Raw genomic sequence first — 22,430 nt, 5'->3', positions numbered from 1 at the left:
TTCGACACATAGCAAGAAAGGACTCCAGTCAAGTAAAGAGCTTCAGTTCAGCTGCATCTCTTCCACTTCTATGGACTGTCCAATTAATTCAAAAACATAAACAAAACCAGCACATTAATAGTATTAATGTAGTTAGAGGCCTCTAAAAATAAGACAGTCATTACCCATAAGGAAATGTTAAGATTTTTTTATTAAACCAGATGGTAAAGTTGAATAACCAAACAAGCTTCAGGAAACTCATTTCCTTCATGAGGCAAACATCACCATTAGGAGATGTTTGATTAAACAAGTTTTTTTTCTAATTTATGTACCATGAAATACTTTAAAATGCTTCCTAAATTTTCTGTAGTCAGCCACTCCTCAAAAGAATGCATCACCAAAAATTGGTCATGACTGTATTCGTACTGTAAGAAAAAACGGGTACTTTCATGACTTTTTCTAATATACTCAAGTGAAAAAACAAGGACCACTTGGTTTCAATCCAGTAGCAATCATAAGCCAGATAAATGCACGATCCCAAGGTATTTAAGACAACCAGTAGAGATTATAGTTTCCCAAGTGACTTTCATTTATAGTTGTATAATTTTTCTGTGAAAGTAACTGCCAACAGAATCAGAATTCAACATTGCAAGAAAGAAACAAATCATACTACTACATAAAAAGAATGAGGGAATAAGAGTACTAGACCTAACTGACAGACATCTGATTAAAAGAAATAAGTAAACTATTCAACAACAATAAAAATCCAAAGCTATTCCTCTTAGTTCAAGTGGGATTTAGGTATCTATGAGTAAAACAAACTGACATGAATTTAAACTCTGGTAAAAACTGTACTAAGAACACTTTCGGTCTACATATACTCAATACACGCTACTTGTATATTGGCAGCTTCATTAAATGCTTCTGGTTTACCATTAGATCAAGACAAAGCAAGAGAACTATTCCTTCTAATCTGTGACCTTCTGAATTGACAGTATATAATCTTCCAAATACGAGAACAAAAACATTCTCCAAGTGTTGTCATATACTTAAGTTTTGTAGTATCTCAGTACTTTACTGACAGAAAACTTAGGTTTTGTACTGTCATTCATACTCATTGTGCAGCCAATTCATATACAGATAAACAAGAGTATCAGTTACATTCTTCCACTTATTGAATTCATACTTACCCAACCAAAATAAGCTAAGTGTGCAGCAAAGAATGAAAAAGACTTGTTTTTTGCAGGTTTTCTTTACTTTATGAAAAACATTTCCACTGTTACAGATCAGCCTTTTAATACCTTAAATAATTACACAAATTTATTTTCAGTCTTCCATTTCCACCAGCATATTGGTATATACCCAAAATGAAAAGGCAATTAGTCAACTACAACCAAAATTAGTGCAAAATGCAAAACCTGATCCTGGCCATCCTACGCCCTGACAGAATTTCAGACTAGGTTATTAATGAAGCTGCAGACACTAATGAATCTCTCTCATAATACTTTCTGCACAGGGATGGAACTGAAGAAATAATTTTATCTACCAACAAGCCTCCAGCATGTCACCTCTGCATAAGCGGTCACATACAGTTACCCCAATTCTTAAAAAACATGCTTCTACACAAGCTGAGGAAAAGCAAGCAAACGGTGGCAGCAACAGAATAAACTTTGACTACTCCTACCATACTGGGTCAGGCTGGGATGGAGTGACCTGCTCCTTACAGCAGCCTGTAGGGTGCTGTGTTTGGGACTTATGACCAGAAGAAGGCTGTTAATGCACCAACGCTTTCGCTACACCCAACGATGTGTGCACAGCACCACGGGCTTCTCTCTTCTCACTCTGCACAGCCCAGAGAACAGACTGGGGGGGGTGCCAGAGGCTGGGGTGGGACACAACCAGCCAAGTGACCCGAACCAGCCAAAGAGCTGTCCTATGCCATATACCATCACACACAGCAAGAGAAGGTGGAGGAGGGAGCCCTAGATCCGTTAGGCTTCTGGCTCTACATCAGCCTACACATGTGAGACTGAGTGACTACCTTTGGTTTATTTCTTTGCCTTTGTTTTCTCTCTTTCTTCTTCCACTTCTCCTTCACTTATGAAACTATTTTTATCTCAACCCACGAGTTTTCTCACATGCACTCTTCCCTTCTTCTTCCCCATCCCACTGGGGTGCTTAGCTGCCTACCAGGGGTAATCCACAAGACCTGGGTTTTTCCTGAATAGCTGTTCTTGACTCTGTTACCTGTTTATACCTAAAGGGAAGGTACAAAGAAGACGGAACCAGAGGATTTTAGAAGGCGCATGGTGATAGTTCAAGAAGAAAAGCACAGGATGGCACTCAGGCAATTGTGACTGTATATAAGGAAAACAGTGTTGACCACAAAGGTGGCTGAATATTGAATGCAGTGCCACTGTCACAGCTTTCCATAGTAGAAGAGGAATTTACTGCTACCCACCACAGAGCAGCATGACAGGAGAATGCAGATAAACAGTACACTCACCCAGAAATATCTTTATATGGAAGCTATATAGAGCGATGCAGTAAAACCCAAGTAGGGGAGAAAGGTTGAAGCAGAAGAGACAAGGTAGGTATGATGTTTATAACAGGGCAAAAAAAGGGACTGCGTTCAGAAAGGATTCAAGTTGTAAAGATCAGGGTGGAACATTAAGGAACTTAAAGCAGTAAAATGGAGAAATGTTTTCTGAATTTCTCTACTTATTTTAAGTAGTTCACTGAATAGAATTCATATACATCAGATTATTCATTTGTCCTAATGCCTCCAATTTGCTTGCCTCCATTCTGTGTTTCCCTCAGACACATTTCAGATATTGCACAAAATATAAGTAATTTCCTACTTTGTTTGGCCTTATTTCTGTAGAAGGGAAATATGCATTTGGTAAATCAATCACTCCCTGGCATCCCTTCCGTATTGCCATTTCAAAAATAGTCAGGGAGCACAGAGCAGACAGGAATCATTCTGGCCTTCCTTACTTCCCAGGGATCAAAAGTCTGCCTTGTTGTAGGGCTGGAAGTACTACTGACAGTTCATCACATTGGTCCCTATTTGTCACGTAACACACACTTTCAGAGTGACTAAAACAAAGTCTATAAAATACAGGATATATGCATATAATATATCCATACTTACATATAATATATATCCATGTGAATCAGTAGATATGGATGTTCTACTATAAGACATTGCATATACATTAATATGAACATAATACTATTTATTTATATATATTGCATACCATAATTCCTTCAAGAAAAGCACCAAATATGTATTTATAGAGATTTTTAGACTGTTACTGATCAATAAATCGACGGTAATGTTTTCCTGCTGCAGACCTTGCAATAAGACTAAGCAATGCATCTCACATTTCTTTCAAAATTCCTCATCTTTTTCTTGAAATAAAACATTTTTGGAACTTCATGTCATTTATTAAAAAAAATAAAAATCAATAGCTTAAATTTTTGCAAAAGGATTGATATCTCTCATTTCCTAAATCCTCTACAAAATCTCATTAGGTCAAATAATGTGTGTGTGCCCGTCTGCCCCCAGGGTGGGGGGGTGGAGGGGGGCATAACTCAAAAGGCACTTCTGAGGCCAAATTAAGCTCATATCTAAGCTTTTCAGTAAAAAGCTGGTTTCAGTCTTTCCTTTTAATACACCCTATTTCTGTTTTAATACATTTTAATGTACATAACACCATAAAAATCCAGCAAAAGCAAACCTAGCTCTTGTGGAGTTAGGGATAAATTCTAAACATATTAGAGAGGCTATCATCATCATTATAATCTTCTAGGCTGACAAAGTGAAGTGAAAACAGGAACTAATTTGCCTAAGGACTTATGAGGTCTTTGGAAGACCAGAAGCAGAAGAAAAAGCCTTCCAAGTTCTAGCTTAATACTCCATATCATGCAATCAACTGCCAGCATGTATTAGGCTAACTTATGCAATTTTTATGATTTCATTCGGAGACAGGTTCTAACCATTATAATACACCATATCCCTGCTTATGGAATAGATATATGTATTGAACACTAATAAAAGCAGCAGAATATGATCTACAATTTCAGCTCTGATATGAATCCACACCTCTTCTAGAGCAATTTTGCAGGTTGCTATGTGTTTGTATATACACATGTACACATAAAGTATATATACACACACATACATGCATTTTTATTTTTAACCAAAGGGTATAACATGACATGAGATATTATAGGCACATTAACTCTTTCAGCTGTTTATAGTTTTTGATACAGCAGAATAATTTTATTGAAGCTGTCAATGCCTTTTGAGCATTGTATGTTTGAGCACATATGTTTAATAGACATACACGACATACAGACAATGCAAGACATTCAGACAAAAGATTTGGTTGCTCTTACCTACATACGATAACTCCTTCCAGAAAATCACATAATATGCATTTACAGAAATTTATATATTATTACTCATCAATAAACAGACTATAACTTCTTCTACTGCAGGACTTGCAACAACACTAACCAAAATAATTTAAACCCAAAATTTTTCTTTTTATTCTCTTTGACAAAATAGAACGCTCTGGTTAATTATTGCACTAATACATACCACAACTCCAAATTGTTCTGGCTCAGCAAGATCATTATATTCATCCTTTAATTCGGCTAAGGCATTGAGTTCTTTCTGCTCAGGAAGATTCTTCACTAGATTCTAAAACAAACAAGGCATTATATTAAATTTGTTATATTAAACTAGCTGAAATCTTAAAATAACATCCTTAAAATACCACAACACAGAAATGCATGAAGAAATTATGGGAAGCTTTTTTTATGTACGCAGCTTTAACACACTAAAACCACATCAAATCAAAACAGTATTTAGTACAGACATCAGCACCTCTGTTACAGTCTCTAATTTGAAGAATGCCTTCTCAGTATGAAAAAGTTAGACCAAACTCCTTGATGCTGTCAGACCCTGAAGAATTATATTCTATTTACAATCTTTTTTTGCCCTCATGAGTGCATCTTGCTCATTAAATATTAATCAAGAAATAACTGGTTTGTGCAAAGTAAGACATAACTAACTACAAAAATAATCTTTAGACATTCAAAATAGCTGTCCACAAAGTTCACTTAAAAACACTTTACACACAAAAAAGAGCAACATCTCAAAATTGTACAAATCTTCTGGGTGGCAAATATACTGGAATTCAGCAAAAAGCAGAGCTTGTTTGAAGTCTAATCCATGTCCCCAAAGAAAATTATATGATTTATTATATGATCTTAACATCTCAAAATACTGATATGCTAAATATATCAAATATTTATATTAAGGCCGATGAAAACTTTGTTTTAAGAGACACTCAGTAAAAGTTTACTTTGTATTTAAATTTTGATATATATGTTAGTTGAAAATATTAATGTTATTCTTCAAGGGAATAAAGTATGCATTTGCATTCAAGCAAGCTAGCAAGTGCCATCAGGTCTTATTTTTCTGTTGTTCAAAAAAGTTCATAAATCTTAAAAAATAAAGTGAATTAAAATATTATCAACTGATATGATTACACTAAAACTGTCCAGACACAGAGGGTGCCCTTTACTTCATTTCCAATCTCCACTAACCACCTTGGTTCATATTAAACACTTATGATGAGAAAAATCAAGAAACAAAAATTATTAATATTTTGGATACTGGATACGGGATCCAAAACACTGTAGTAGCTTGGAGGCGAATGTGATTCTGTGGAATTTCAAGTGGTATTGAGTCATAGGCAAGCACTAGCCAACGAAGAAATTAAAGGGACAGAGTTGGAGACATTTACTTAGAGAAGAGAGGCAGAAATACCTCCAGATCTAAGACAACATCGTGTCCTTCCTGCTTTCCCACTGTGGCCTTTAGGGAGTTTTTTTGAGATGGTAAAAAGGAGTAAAAGGAGGCGATCTGTTTCTGTATGCGGGATAATTTATAGACACTTAATGTAGAAATAGAATCATAGAAATTTCTAGGTTGGAGAGGACCTTTCAGATCACCTAGTCCAACCATCTACCTAACACTGACAAAAACCATCAAAAAACCATCTCTAAGCACTATGCCTACCCACCTTTTAAATACCTCCAGGGACAGTGCATCAACTACTTCTCTGGGCAGCCTGTTCCAATGCTTAATAACCCTTTCCATGTAAAAATTGTTCCTAATATCCAATCTAAACCTCCCCTGGTGCAACTTGAGGCCGTTACCTCTTGTCCCATCGCCTATTCCTTGGGAGAAGAGACCAATATCCCTCACTATAGCCTCTTTTCAGGGAGCTGTAGAGAGCGAGGTGGTCTTCCCTCAGCCTCCTTTTCTCCAGGCTGAACACCCCCAGCCGCTCCTCACAAGACTTGTGCTCCAGACCCCTCACCAGCTTCATTGCCCTTCTCTGGAACCGCTCCAGTACATCAGCGTACTTCTTGTCATGAGGGGCTCAAAACTGTACACAGCACTGGAGGTGGGGCCTCACCAGTGCCGGATACAAGGGGACCATCACTGCCCCAGTCCTACTCACCACACTGTTCCCGATACAGGCCAGGATTCTGTTGGCCTTCCCAGCCACTCTGTTGGCTCATGTTCAGCCAACATTCAACCAACACCCCTAGGTCCTTTTCTGCCAGGCAGCTCTCCAGTCACTCTTCCTCAGGCCTGGAGCGTCCATAGGGTTGGTGTGACCCAAGTGTAGGACTCAGCACTCAGCCTTGTTGCACCTCATCCCATTGGCCTCGGCCCATCCATCCAGCCTGTCCAGATCCCTCTGCAAAGCTTTTCTACCCTCCAGACACTCCCACCCAACTTGCTGCCGTCTGCAAACTGACTGAGGGTGCACTCGATCCCCTCGTCCAGGTCACTGATAAAGATGTTAAAGAGAACCAGCCCCAACACCGAGCCCTGGGGGACACCACTCGTGACCGGCCGCCAACTGGACTTAACTCCATTCACCACCGCTCTCTGGGCCCGGCCTCCAGCCAGTTTTTCACCCAGCAAAGAGCACTCCCATCCAAGCCATGGGCAGCCAGTTTCTCCAGGAGAATGCTGTGGCAAACCATGTCAAAGGCCTTACGAAACTCCAGGTAAGCAACATCCACAGCCTTTCCCTCACCCACCAGGCAGGTCACTTGGTCACAGAAGAAGATCAGGTTTGTCAAGCAGGACCTGCCTTTCATGAACCCGTGCTGACTGGGCCTGATCGCCTGGGTGTCCTTCATGCCCCGCATAATGGCACTCAGGGTGATCTGTTCCACCACCTTCCCAGGCACCGAGGTCAGACTGACAGGCCTGTAGTTCCCCAGATCCACCTTCCAGCCCTTCTCGTGGATGGGCATAACATTTGCTAGACGCCTGGGACCTCCCCGGGTTGCCAGGACTGCTGGTAAATGATGGAAAGTGGCCCCGTGAGCACTTCCCCCAGCTCCTTCAGTACCCTCAGGTGGATCACACCCAGCCCCATAGACTTGTGTGCGTCTACGTGTTGGAGCAGGTCCCTCACCATCTCCCTTTGGATTACGGGGGCTTCATTCTGCTCCCCACCACCATCTACTAGCTCAGGGGTCTGGGTGCTCGGGGAACAACTGACTCTACTACTAAAGACTGAGGCAAAGAAGGCATTAAGCACCTCAGCCTTCTCATCACCCTCAGTCACCATGTTACTGCCTTCATTTAATAAAGGATGGAAATTCTCCTTAGTCCTCCTTTTATTACTAATGTATTTATAGAAACTCTTTTTATTGTTCTTAGCATCCAAAGCCATCTTCTGAAACTTGGATAAGTAAAAAGTAGAACCAGCATCAGGTTTAAAGGTTTACTTCCAATAAAGTGTCTATGGAATAAGCAATTCTATTGCATTTTAATTACAACACAGGTCTTACATGTGCTACAGCTACAAAAATAATATCTTTTGATACTTTCTGCAACACTAGTCATAGAAGTAAAACATCTCAAAATCTGCTCCTTGAACTTGAAGTTCGTCTGGTTAGGTTATTAGCATATCAGTTCTTCTTCCACGAGAAAAGGTGCATTGCCACACGTTCCCATAAGATATGAATAAAAGTGAAGGGACATGCACACTGAGACTATGAGAGAACCAATGATGACTGTTCAGGTCTATGTCACAAAAAGACTCTGCTGTGAAAAAAAGTTATGTGCCTTTTAACATCAGAAAAGCAACTGGCACTATAGTAGCATATTTTTTCCAGATATAAAAATCTTAATGAAAGAAAACTTGTACTATTAGAGATACAAGTCTTATTTTTAAAACATACCAATCTTGACATCACTCTTGGAATATTCGTATTCGTTCAGAGAATTTGATTACAGATAACTCTGCCAGGCTTGATGAAGTAGGCATTATAAGGTACAACTTTCAGAAAGGCATCAATCTAATTTGTCAAATACGCAAGTGATAGCTAACTTAATTCTCCAAGCTGAAAGAATCACACATTCACCCATCTTAATAAGGAAAAACACATATGACAAGCAGTCTCATACACAGTGTCCTTGTTACAGAAAGATTTTTTACACTTAGACCGGGGAGGTACTGAGTGTCTCAGTGAGCGAAGTTCAATAAACTTCACAGAGATAAGCATCAGATTCACTGGGTGTCACACAATTAAGCTATGGCCTTGTGTTTAAACCTAAGCGTGCTTCCTTTCTTATCAACCCAAAATCATGTCCCGCAAAGTTCTACTTCAAAACAAAGTACGGAGCTGTAAAACATGCTTGCTGATTTGATTGACTGTTTAATGCTGATAAAGATCAAAGACATGAACTACATAACGTATTTTTTTAACCTATTTTCATTAGGTAGACTGCTTACCAACTGTTGTCATCAATCATTTCACAGTATTTGTCAGAAATGTGTATTTCAGTACACATTAATAAACTTACTGTAAAACATTATTTTATCCATCAATGTAGAAATACAAGTACCTACTACTAAAACTGCCTTCTTTTTTTTAGCCACATAACCAAAAGCTGTTAAGACGCTCATCCACACCCCTTTATGGTCTAGAGCTAACAGATAGACTCTTTTTAACCTCAGCTTCTAAGACAGAGAGTTTGGCTCTGTTAGCACTGCAGCCCCCCATATATATGTTTAAATATGTTTACTTTCATTAATTGTATTGAATAACTGAAAATTAAGCTAAAGCATTCAGTGATTACATACTCAAATCTTTGTCACTACTTTAGGAAACAGAGTTTCCTAATGTATTCATGATGATGTGGGTTTACATGAAAATAAGGTAAATAAAAATAGTTTACCTAAAGATAAGTAGTAGTAGAAATCTAAGGCTGAAGTTAAGAGGCTGAAACTATCACTCCCTACTCGCTGTCACAACACCCTGAATTCTGCTAAACAAGGTGTTTGACAATCATATTTTTACAAGAATTTATCTCAAGGACACACAAGGATTTGAGAGTATTTTTTTCTGAGAGTGTTTTCCTCATGGAAGAGTTACAACTGTATATAGTCTACCACGTACTCAGACTGATTAATCCAATTAATTTTAGTAAGTATTACAACATAAGTTTGAAAAGCAGCAAGAAACAAGGACTTGAGAAGCATAACTGAAAAAGCACATTTCAATACGCTCGGTTATGCTATACCCATTTGGCTTTCACCACTTTGATATTTAGAACAAAGCAGTTTCCACATGTGCATTTTCATAAAGCACGAGTTTTGCTAAGCATGAAAGAAAGTAAGGTTTGCTTTGTAACATTTTTCCAATCAGTAGAATTGAAAACTTTTAAACGGCTAAATTAGTTAATAACTCAGAAGATTAGAATAAAAATATACCAGAATAGACTGAACATGAAATAGATTATACAGCCCATTTACCCCACTACATTTCTAATATCTTTAGAAACAGAGAAGGAATCTCCTCCAGGTTATCAGCTAAACCTCCCTGTTATGAAAACAACTCTGCCACACCACTCCCTTCAGAAATCGACCAATCTCCAAAGCCTCACTTTTTTGAAGATTATAGGCAGCTGAGTTTCTAGATAGCTGCATTCATGATGAATTCATATACATTTATTCTGGTGTTAACATGGCCCTTCGCTTATGCAACTTCATTTTTCTCCCCAATGCTTATGCACATCACTCTTCTCCCCATACAGTTATAATGTAGTCACATCCCCTCTCAGCTATTTATATTGCTAATCTAATCAAGCCAATCTTTTCTAGCTTCCTTCTGTAGACTGTTTCTCCATCCCTCAATCATCTTAAGTAGTTTTTAAGTTCAGCTTCTCCATTTTAAATTAATTTTTGTGAAATGCACTGAGTATTTTAGATAAGGTCTTAGAAGCGCATTATTCAAAAGCATAATAATTATCCTCTCTACTGGAAATACTTGACCTAATACACCTTGCAATCACATTTGCCTTTTTTATGGTGCACTGGCTCTGGCTGGGATGAAGTTAATTTTCTCCACAGCAGCCCATATAGTACCGCTTTGACTTTTGACCCAAGTGGTGTTGATAACAACCCAATGTTTTAGCTACTACTGCACAGTGCCCATACAGCTTATGGCGACCTCTGTCCTCGCTCTGCAAAAGGGGCCAGCAGTGGGCAGTCTGCGCCCCCAGCCCTGACAAGCAGGCAGGGCAAGTGGTTGGGACTGGGCGAAGGCTTAGCAACTCCACATACAGCTACGGTATACAGGTGGTTGTACTTGTCCTGCCGAGCACAGACTATTGCTGCTTTTCAATCATTTTCAACTGATACGCAACCATTACAACAGCAGCTCCCAGCACTTTACAATTAACATGCAAGATCATGAACTTAGACTAAAGCATAACCTATTAAATCCTGTTTCTATTAATCCAGGTCTCAAGATATCCCTACATTTGTTGCAGAGGTAACTATACCAATATGAAACTGTTCTCCATCTGAGGTATTCAAGGTGGGTTTTTTCTCCCTGTTCATTTTTGATTTTACTAATCTTGTAGGCTTCTCAATCAAACAATCCAATATCCCTGATAAATAAACAAACTTCAGACTTCTTACTTATTTCCAAATACTACATATTGTGTGCTTTCATTTTTTGTGAGAAGACTTTCTCAGTAGCCAGAGATAGTATTTTCAGCTATGCAAATAGATAGACAGGAAATATTTTGTATTTAATTTTAAGGCCCATACTCAAAACCAATCAATTCCAGGCTGACATGCCTGAAGTAGGACATAACAGGGAAACACATAAAAATCAGACTGGAAATAGTTTCCCATCTAATGGGAACTTCACAAAACATTATGCCATAGCAATCAAAAAAAAAAAGTATTATCCTAAAGGAAATACGAATGAGAATTTCTGATCTCGAATCTGTATTTCCAAACACATTAGGTTACATGGTGTAAGTCTCAGAATATGACACTACAAGAAGATATAGCTGTATGTTGTGCTGCGAGTCCAATAGCATGAGGTCTATGAGCTAACTGCAGCACTTCCTTTTGGGTCTCAAGAAAACTGAACCCCAGAAACATAAGCAGGCCTTGGTGACAAGAACAACCGCAGAAAAAAGGACAAGCAAATTTAATTTGAGAAACAGAATTCCATCTACACTGTATGTTTTCCAACAGAGTAATTTTCTTAAAAAACACTCATGTTAAAATTGGAAGTTATGAATTACTAACTAATGGTGAAGAGACCAGGCAACTCAGTTTAACCCAGCATACCTGGAATAACCATATTCTAAGTCTGAGAAAGAAAGAAGAAATACATTTAGAAAGCCCTGGGGGCACAGCACAAGCAGGAGATGGGGAAGAAAGACAGTATAAATAGAGGCCCAGTATGTTAGCTACAAAGTGAATCTGTGTATGATATTCAAATAAACCAATTCAACACCAGTACCATTATTGTTCCACATCTGTATACCATTTTAGGTTTACACGTTTTTCTGTTGCACTGTCACTCCCCAGAGATCAGGAGGGGGAGTGTACACACTTGCTCTCCTCCTACTGTGAGAAAATGGGAAAGGAATTTAAAGAAGCTGTATTCCATACTTTCTTCTCTCCAGCTGAGATATTTTGGATTCAAAAAAAGATTAAACCAGGTTGAGAGCAGGATTGATTTACAGATGGTTTCTGGGTTGTAGCAGTGTCCTGAAACATTCAGGTAGTTTCATCTATCACTAGTGACAAGCAGAGCTGTTTCCACAAGACTGATGAAACTGCATTGTCCACAAGCCTAAATCTGGTAAATGCTTGCCCTCAACCCTGAAAAACCAGAATTAGCAGAGATTTCCTCTTCAAAGAGTAATGTCATAAAGTTAGAGATTCTAAAGTACTTTCGTTAGCAGTGTCTCTTAAAGACAGTTTTACTGCTATAATCAACCATATTAAAAACAGAAGTGAAATAAAAAAAAAAAAAACACAAATGGTAAATGCAACTGATAACCAGAAAACTCAACACTCTTACTTTGGAATTCTTACACCTTTATGGCATTTTCATGTGAAAAACAAACTAGGAACAAACCCAGAAACTTTTTCACATACCTGAATCAAGGATTCACTCAGCTTCTCTTCATCAACCTCTAAAATAATATTTTTTATTTCTTCATAAGGCAAACGGAAAGAACCCAAAAATATTGCTGAAATTCAGTAAGAAATTATTAGAGTCAAAAAGGTCAAATAGCTTGTTACAAGAAAGCAAACAATTTCTAGCAACTCAAAAATCCTATCTGATTCAAATTAATGTTTCACAATGAAGAAGTTTTCTATATAAAACAAACAATAGATGAGCCACACTACTGCAGTTCAACTTATGAATTTTCCTTCTAAGAAATGATACTATGATAATAGTTTTAACTGTTTAAATCAGCCTCAGTTGTTCCCTAGCAGTGCTATTTGTCTCTAGCAATAAAGCCCTATTTTTATGAATGGCAACATACCTACACTGCTTCTCAGACTTATTCAGTCACTAGAAGACTTCACCTATTATTTTTTGCTTTTACAACTGTTTGAGTGACATTTACATCACATTCTAGAAAAAAATCCATGTCAAAAGGAAAACGAAGAGCTGCACAAAGACACAAAACCAATACCCAAGCTCTTCCACCTTTTGGGGTAACTAAAGTTATACAAGAGACAATATGTATTGTATACCCTTCAAAGATGGGAGTTTTCAAAGCAATTTGGTCTCAGGATGTTGTAACATCTCAACAGAGCCCCATTCAAGAAACTACGAAGCATCCTAACACAGATGGGCCAGTATACCATTTTAATAAAGCGCTCTATGTTCAGCCTAACTACTACGGCTGATTTTACTGCATCCATACTTTCAAAACTTGAGTTTTACACCACTTGTGTCATAGTGCATTTTCTGCTCAAGAAAACGTGCTCCTGGATATGGTAATAAACAACACACAGATCACACAGATTTGGTTTTACTCCATTTGCCACAGGCATGAGTAATATTTAATGTTCTTTCTAATTCAAATAATCTACTACTCTCATTGACTGATTTCCCTCCTTAATTAGAGAGACGCAGCAAGTTAAAAGTAACAGGTGGGGCCAATCTTCCTTACCATTTATAGCAGTACTATTTGCACCTAACTTATCCTATTTCATAATGTATTTCTCTTTAAAAGTCTAACGTCCATCAAGCTCTATTTCTCCGTTGCTCTAACACGAATAAGCCATTAGGAATGACCTCCAACCCCAACCCACAAAACCTACCAACATTGTGCCTTCCTTCATACTTGCAGTCTAAAGCCATTAATGAAACAACCAAATTTTGTTACCAAAAACAATGTACTTAATTAGCATTTAAGCCTTGATCATTTTTCCATGTTACTTTACGTCTTTCCAAGCTGTATAGTGAATTCAAATTATATGTATGTAAACAGCTTCTGATCTTAAGACTAGTGTTCACATTAGCCAGTTTTAAAAAAGAACATTACACATGTAAATAAAAAAAAGAGAGAGAACGTTTAAGAACAGTCGTGTGCACATGCTAATTAGATATTCAACCAATGCATTTGACATCACTTACATAAGTTTTGTGCAGTTTTTCCATCCAAAATTCTTAACTCCTTAATCCTTTTCTTTGACTGGACCGCTTTCTTTTCTTCGGATTCTTCTACTGTCTTTTTAGCTGTAAAGAATTTATTTATTAAATTCTGTTTCATAATTATAACTGTTAAATCTAACAGACTAAGTGCAACTCAGCTAGAAAACCATAATAATGCATCTACTTTGAATCAGTTCAAGGCAAAATGAATCCACTGCCTCAATGTACTGTACATTATCCAAAGAAATTAAGTAAATTTACAAAATTAGGACTAACGTGAAATGAAAATATTACTACGACAGTGACCAATTTTCCCAAATACTACCAAATTAAATTTATGTATTTTAACACACAAAATTTGTTATCTTCAGCTGCAATTTATTCCAGGCACTTTAAAAAAAAAGGTGATTTGGTATTACCTCAAAGCACATGAGTGCCCTCTGTTGAAATATTAATTCAAATAACATATAACTTTCTTCATCCGAACTCAATAATATATATAGTTTGAGATTTATCACACTACACAAAAGTAGGTTTTTACTAATGATTTATGTTGTCGCTGGTAAAGAGCAAAAAACAAATAAGAAAACACAACATATTTTAAATTGGGGGGGGGAGCTGAATTACCAAGTACCCCTAGCCTTATGTTGAGTACTTAAAATTCTATAGAAAGTAACGTGGTATTGAAATATTTTAAATATATGCTGATTTTTGCATAACTTAACACAATTTTCACAGAATTTTCTTAAGTATTAATTAAGCAAATCCATTAATAGGGATTTATTTCCTTTTAAATATCACATAACGTATTTGGCACTAAAGGAATATAAACTTAACATGCTTAACATTAATTAAACCTAATGAACATTTTAAGTCATTCAAAATTTGAAAGTCAAATTGAGACAAAGTTTTAAGCCGACCAGATATGCCTTTCTTCTCTGAGCATTGTTTTTTGCTGTACTAATTTCATCAGCATAGGTTTCATTACAGGTATCTCCTAAGAAAAGATGCTTTTTTTAGTTGAAGAATAACACCAAAGCCTCAGTTTCAGTCTCTTAAAAAAATAGAACAAATACAGCAGTTATTTTTCTCCTTATATCCATTACCATTAGAAAAACACCTGGCATAAAATAATTATACTGGGTTTATACCACTTGATTAATTAGTTCACATTGGGCATTTTCATAGCAGTGTAAACTAAGATAGTACAAGATAGTTCACTCATCCCCAGCTACCTCAAAAAGCCTAAGGCAGAAAAAGCTAAAGAAAAAGGCTATTCAACAACAAGGCAATACTTGCCCTCCCCCCGCCCTGCCATTATTCTGCAAGCCTAGCTATGTAATATGACCATCTTGCTTTGGATTTGTAGAAGGACAGAGCTACATATTAACTTAATAATACACAGACAATACTCAAAATTCCCACCAGCACTGACCCTTTAACTACAATGAACTACTGTTTAAAAACCTGAAGTGACACTACATGAAATAATCACACCCTTACCACTAATTGTTCTCAATTAAACAAGGAAATAAAACCAGGTGCTCAACAAAACAAAACACACCCGAGAGTTAATAATTAGTTGTCCCATGAGAAGGCAATAAACATGAGGAGTTCTGGTATCTTAAGAGAAGCTGCTGACAAGTCTAGATTTGTGTCTGTGAGAAAAGATTCAAGGTAAGTGACCTATTCCAAACTACATCTGTTTAAGAATTAATCCCTCTGGATTTCCATATATGACTGGGTTTTTCAGGTGTTGACCAATGCACACCCTCGCAATCAGCTCAGAGTACTAAACTTGTCATGTTAGTTGAGAACAAACCTGCTCTGTAACTTGCCAAGACAATACACACAAAAACCAAGTGTTAAGCATCTCAGTCTCATGGCTTGCAAAACCGCAGAGCTAACAAAAATATGAAGTTGTAAAAGAAAGAAAGAAAAGATATTTATGTTTTTGTTACCAAATCTCACCCCCCCCCCAAAGATAAAATTTTCCTTACAGTGGTAATTCACATACACCTGATCAGACACAGCAAGTGAGAGAAACGTCTTGTGAGCAAGAGTTCAAAGGCCAAGGTGTTACATGAGCCCAACTCAAACCACATATTAGGTTACTCAGCTACTACAGGATCAAAAAAGGGAAAGTGGTTTTGGGGGTTCAGTTTTTCAGCTTACAATATTTTCTAGAAAGAGACAGAGGATGGGCTGAGTCAGTTTACGAGGGGAACTCTGCCCGTATAGGGCAAAAAACCAGTTTTCATTATTATCCTTCCTCAACTCTTTCCCGATTGCACTCTTCTAGTGGTTGTGAAACTACTATCCTCATCCGGAACACAAAAGACCAAATGTTCCCGAGTTTTATAACAAACCATGGCTACTCTTACCTGCTTAAGCCTGACGTGTTTTAAGAGCATCACTTATAAATCATCCATTTTATAAATATTTAATATCTAGGTTAGATTAACACTTTTCAATTTGGAAAAGACCAAAGAAGGTGTTATTTCCAAAGGTTCTTATATTGTCAAGCACGAGCCTTTGAAGACTAAGTTACCTTTACATCAATTTACAAAAACAACATGGAGAAATATTCAAACCAGATGCTTACATGACTGCATCATAGTCACAACCCAGCATCAACACCAATCTTACCAACAACCTAAGAATCAGAGACAGAAAGAGATATTAAATTGCTAGAATTCCTCCACAGTTAAGACTATGCTTAAGATGACATTAAACATCAGAGAGCTATCAAAGGAGATGCCATTCCCTCTTCTCTTAGTGGTTCTCTCTCCCTCTAGTTGCATGGCCCATTTGAGCAGTGACTGTGACAGGACCATGGAATACAGATTTTTTTAAAACAATAATTAAATAAACAAAAAGCCACTCTGTACATTTCAGAATCAATATACTATTGCTGACCAACCTCCCAACCCTTTTCAGGTACTCCTTTCACAAGTGCCTGATTAAAGATGAAACACGCTTTTCGGTTTGATGCCACAGAAGCAGAGAGAGAGATGAAAAAAGGATTTTATAGCACTTAACACAGGGTAGCTCAAAAAAGCAAGATGGAATTAAAAAATTAATCTGAAAGCTAAAGCATCTATATTACTTCATACAGACATTTGAGTTTAGTGCTGTGATTATTCATTAAAGCACTTTGGTAATGGCACTGGCTTACATCTTCATTCAAAATCAACTTGTTTTCAACCTACAAGTCTTACAGTGAGTACCTAGAGCTAGTGACAGCCATATCCAGGTTTCCACAACAAAGACAGTGATATTTTAGGGAAAAAAAAGGTGTGTCATAGGGGAAATTTCCTTACTTTCTGACCACAACAACTTGTTGAACAACAGGACACTGAAAGAAACAAGTCAGTTCTCCAAGTTTGAAGCTTTATTCCACAGGGTCCATCTCCCTGCTGAGCTAGCCATCCACCTCCGAGTACTAGTTTGCCTCTCTTGTTTCAAGAGCACAACTAGTTTTTTGCCACCTTAAATAAGGCTTGATCCAAATTCAGCCATCAAAATTTATGGCTCACCTGTTCACTGCCCAGAACATACTCACTAATCAAGTTTGTGTCAGCCCTCCACTGCATCTGCATTAACAGCCCTGGAATGACAGCAGCATCCTCAGTAAGTGGTTAAGCCTGTCCAGGTACTCCAGCAAGATACTCTCTGCAGAAGTCACTAAACTCTCCTTCACAAGTTCTCAGTAAGAGTCCAGAAGTCCAAGTATTTTGTCACCACATGAAAGAGGCCTGTATACCAGCAGAATAGATTTCAGACTGAAAAGGGACTGTCAGATTGTCTTCTTGAATTTCAGATCACCATGTCTGTGAGAAGTGACAAAGCTAATGCACTTCTGTTGTGTTGATGCAAAGCATTTTTAAATTCCATACCCTACATCTATTTTTCCTCTGGAGTGTTAGTCCCTTTTCATACAAATTACGGTAGATTAATATTTGGATTTATCTGGAATATACATACCTACACACACACAAACAGGCACACATACATGTGTGGAATTTTGTTTTGAAGAAATGGAGAAAATTATACTCTTGGTTGTCTAAACTACTTCGCCATTCAGTTGGGAAGAAGTAAGAAAGCAGCAAGCATTTTTTTCAAAAACCAATTAACAGTCATTGAGATGACAAAATATCCACTAATGCATAATTATCTCACACCAGTTACACCTGTAGAGCATTTCACTTGGATTTACTTGTCTTAACCATCTTAACCATTGAGCAGAGGAAAGGGAAAGAGAGCCAATGTGAAGGCGAAAAGGTAGTTTTAGCACAGGCAGGTGTCTCTTTGAAGACCAGAAAGTACAGATCTTAACACCAACATGATGTAACCTCCTCCTTTCTTTTTTTTTTTTTTAATTTAGATTGGAGTTCTATTTTGTTGGTAACAACATATTTGTTTATCAGTGCTGGAGGAAAAAAGCTGATGCAACATGCTGCAAGGGATTGTTTTCTGTTCACCTTACATTATGCAACACACATGCAGCTCAAGGGTGTACCTTCACTGATACCTACAGCTGGGAACTCATTTATTCCCCCAGAAAGTGCAGTGCTTGAAACCCACGTAGGCTTTAAAGAAAAAATGGCAGCACTAAACAAAACATTATATAAGTTTAAAATACATTAAACAAGACTTCTGGTAATAATGGCAAAGAACATATACAAACATAGTGAAACACTTCAGAGACAGAATTAAGAAAAAAAAAAATTCTACCACCAGTACTTTTGTACTTCTGTAGCCAAAAAAAGTAAGCACAAACAGCTCTTTAAAATTCCCATTCTACACCTGTTCATTAATTCAGCTACTGAATGGCATTAAAAGTCATCATGACAAATTTCTAGAAATACATACACGTTCAGTTAACGCTATTGGAGCTGTTAAAGCATTTTACTCTGAGCTGAAGTGTCCAGTTCATATTAACCTCCTCCTTCCTTTTCTTAAATAAGCAGTGAATAATTTTAAGAAAGAATTAACAGTAAAAACTGTCACTCATGAGCATGATGAGGATGAAAATTAAAAGGAGACAAAAAGGAGTACATAGAATTTCAGTGTGCAGAAAGCAAAGATTTAGGTTACCTTTAACCTATTTGAAACCAAGCTTTCATCTCCAATTTCTATCAGGTCTTTACCGACAGTGAAGAAATGCCCTTATATTATCACAGGAAATGAATAATTTTATCATATTTCCAACCAGCAAACGGCTTACCAATTGCATTTACTAGTATTTTGCAGCAAAGGTAAATACAGAGAAGAAATTAATTGCTTTATTATTCCCTTTACCTGAAAGAAGATTAAGGGCTGTAAACTATACATACAGGAGTACGCTTGAACAGCTGAAACTATTAATTACACTGAGAACTTGGCTCAAAAAAACCCAACCCATGTGATAGGACTTGGAAGAAAAATGAGATAAGGAGCTATGAATGCCATTGAAAGATTAGTATATATTTTGTAGCACAAAAATTCAGTAAATTCTACTGCATAGCAAAACTCCTTTAAGTCCAGCTAAATTGATCTTATCAGGAAGCTACTGACAATTTTCTATTTCTGCTTTACTTGTAGAGGCACATAAGAATGGAAATGAGTCAAAGAAAGTGGGAGAGAGAGGAAAGTCAAATACAACGTTAGTCTCAAATTTGCACTTGTTCTCTTCCCTCACCAATACAGCAACATTAAGCCTTTCCGTTTGTCTAACTGCATCCTTGCCGCACTCAAATGGAACAGTGCAGCAGTTCACACAAGTCAGGCCTCGTTAGCGTACCTGTTCGCAATAACCTATGAACTTCCACCAACCACTTGTTCAGTTAAGTATGAGAAATATGACCAACCTCTTCTTCCAGACAGCAGAATGAACCCTGGCAAGTTATGCACGCTCAAGGAAACAGCCAGCTAAACTATGCAAAGAACCTGTTGATCATCAAGAACTGCAAATGCGTCCAGAAGCATCCTGAAGAAGCAGAGCCCTGTCAGTGGCAACAAGGCAGAAAACAGCAGTGCAAACTAAATGGACCAGTGACCAAGGAGGTATTCTCTATCCAACCCTATCAACAATAAAACTAGAGAATACTCAGTGGATCCCAGAGGAGAACCTCTGGGAGATGCCATGGTCCTGCACCTGGACTACGCATTGCACAGCTGAAGCCACAACTGCTCTCCTGGACCACCGTCCCCTGCAGAACACTGATGTCCTGCAATTTGTGAACTGCATAAACTGAGATTAAAGTGTTTTGGTACCCAAAGTCATTTATAACTTCCACACTGTCATTTGGTCTTTAACTTTGACAAATAGCAAACCATTTCCCCAAATAGCTCGAGATAAATGCAAGAGCATTAGCAGATACTACCCACGCCCTCTTGTCAATTAAGCCAGCAGCTGTGTGATCTCATGATTATTCCCTATGCCACCTGGCATTTTGCAGTTCACCTAAAATCACTCAGTTATCAATTCCTCAAGTAAAATTAATTAAGCACTCCTGCTGTCACTCTGTCCTTTCTGCAACCAGAAGAGCTAAATATCTGGTGAAGCATTAAAAAAAAAAAAAAAATAAAGGAAACAATTTTATTACAAAGAAAGTAAGTAATTGATCTGAAAGTGGATCTTAGTTTGAGCTCTCAAGATAAAAAAAAAAAAACTGACAAGGGAAAAAAACCATGGAACCTCTTGCAATCTCATATGCTTTTTGCCTAATTAATGTAATCAAGCTGAAGGAAGTGACATCAACCCAACAGATTATGCTCTTTAGAAGAAAAAAAAAGAAATCATTACTTAGTTTTACAAATGAGTTTTGTCAAAAAATAGCAGGGGATCTATATTCCTATTACTTGTTCTTATAAGAAAATTGATTGTTGTTATTATATTTGACCACCATATTTAATGACTAGATGAAATATTTCTTGTTCTATCAAAAGTGCCCTAAAAGGGTTTTAACTAGTCTAATTCTCAAGTGCAATTTTCAAATCTGCATCAGGGACTTGTGCAGTGAAGTTGTACAGTTAAAGCGTACTTAATTAACCACTCTATATTGCAGTTGCTTTCAGCTTTCTACCAACAGCTTGAAATCAAGTAGATGTCTGGGCCACAAATACATTCTTTAAAAAAAAAAAAAAAAAGCAAAGCACTACACACAACTGATTTTGCCCCCTTTTATTTACCCCACCAAAGATCAAGGCAAAAGATGTTGCTTTTGCTGAAAGACAGAAAGCAAATATTAACAATTCATCACATATAAATGGTCACAGAAATACATGCAAGTGCTCCTTCTGAACACTAGAAATCAAACAGCAGGCAAACAATGATTAAACTGAAAATATCCTCACTGGGCCTACTTAACTGTGTTGTGTGACATGCTGCAAGAAGCTGGAATAAAAGCTGGTAGCCTTTTCCATGAACTCTTCTCTTCCATTCCCTCCATGAATATTTATGGAGAAGAAAGCCTCTAGATTGTCCCCCCCATTCTTCCGTTTGCCACTGCTTCAACCTCTGCAATGCCTATTGGGAATATGCTGGCTTTTACTCCAAAGAGATGCTTATGCTTCTCCTTGGTGGGTTGCACTGGGCACTGAGACATTACCTGTCTCTGCTGCCTGTATATTAGTGCTTGACTGGCGACTAAAAAGATCTGTCAATGAATTTTAGAAGTAATATAGTAAGTATTTATGTGGGTCAGAGAAAACATTTGCCTATAAAAACAAAATGCTGCCTATAATAGTATTTCTAATTTAGACAGTCACATTTCCCAGTTAGATTTTTTCCTCTGATACCAGGTCATCATCACCTCAGAACTCCAAAGTAAGATGGAATCTGGAAATAATTATAGCTAACTGGTATGCCTGTTATCCATACAGCTTTCAAAAGCAAAAGGAAAGCACCAAGACTCAGACAAAACAAAAAATTCAAAACAAAAAGTGAAAAACCTGCTATCATATTTTATCAAGATGTTAATAAACTCATTTTCTGTTACTATGAGAAGTCTAGTAAACAGGAGTCTTTTAAATGACTAGTTCAGCTATTGTTCCCTTGATTAGGCTTGTAAAAGGCACATCTTTCCCAATAAAGACATTTAAGGGAAAGGCATTTTCCAAAGGAATTTTAGAAATACTGAAGCTTAAAAAAAGAAATCCCAAGATCCAAAACACCTTTTATACAGTCAAGTTAAATAGAGATTGGTGCTTAATGGAACAGACTAAAATTTTAGTGAAAATGAAATGCTAAATTCTTTTCCTCTTGCACTATGATATTTGACATACAAAGCTCCTGACTACATATTTAAACACTAAGTAAAAAAAAGTTACCAAACGCACATTCCAGTATCCTTTGCCTTTTCAAAGTATTTCCATACCATCAAGGTTTTAAACAAACGTGCATGAAAAATTCTTTCAATTGTACA

At 37.3% G+C, this 22,430-nt stretch overlaps 1 protein-coding gene across 1 annotated transcript in view; it reads right to left on the bottom strand.

Annotated features, from left to right (window-relative positions):
• DIAPH2 (diaphanous related formin 2) overlaps positions 1-22,430 on the bottom strand; it is a 247,897-nt gene that overhangs the window by 152,516 nt on the left and 72,951 nt on the right. The window contains exons 19-21 of the mRNA XM_074147988.1: positions 14,002-14,103; positions 12,504-12,598; positions 4,589-4,690 (exon numbers count right to left, since the gene is read on the bottom strand). Coding sequence (XP_074004089.1) covers positions 4,589-4,690; positions 12,504-12,598; positions 14,002-14,103 — 299 coding nt within the window. The remainder of the gene's footprint in view (positions 1-4,588; positions 4,691-12,503; positions 12,599-14,001; positions 14,104-22,430) is intronic.

This window comes from Numenius arquata, chromosome 5 (assembly GCF_964106895.1).
Source record: "Numenius arquata chromosome 5, bNumArq3.hap1.1, whole genome shotgun sequence".
In the NCBI taxonomy this organism is placed as follows: domain Eukaryota; kingdom Metazoa; phylum Chordata; class Aves; order Charadriiformes; family Scolopacidae; genus Numenius; species Numenius arquata.
The sequence above is the reverse complement of the archived record's forward strand: the minus strand, read 5'-3'. Positions and strand labels throughout refer to the sequence as shown.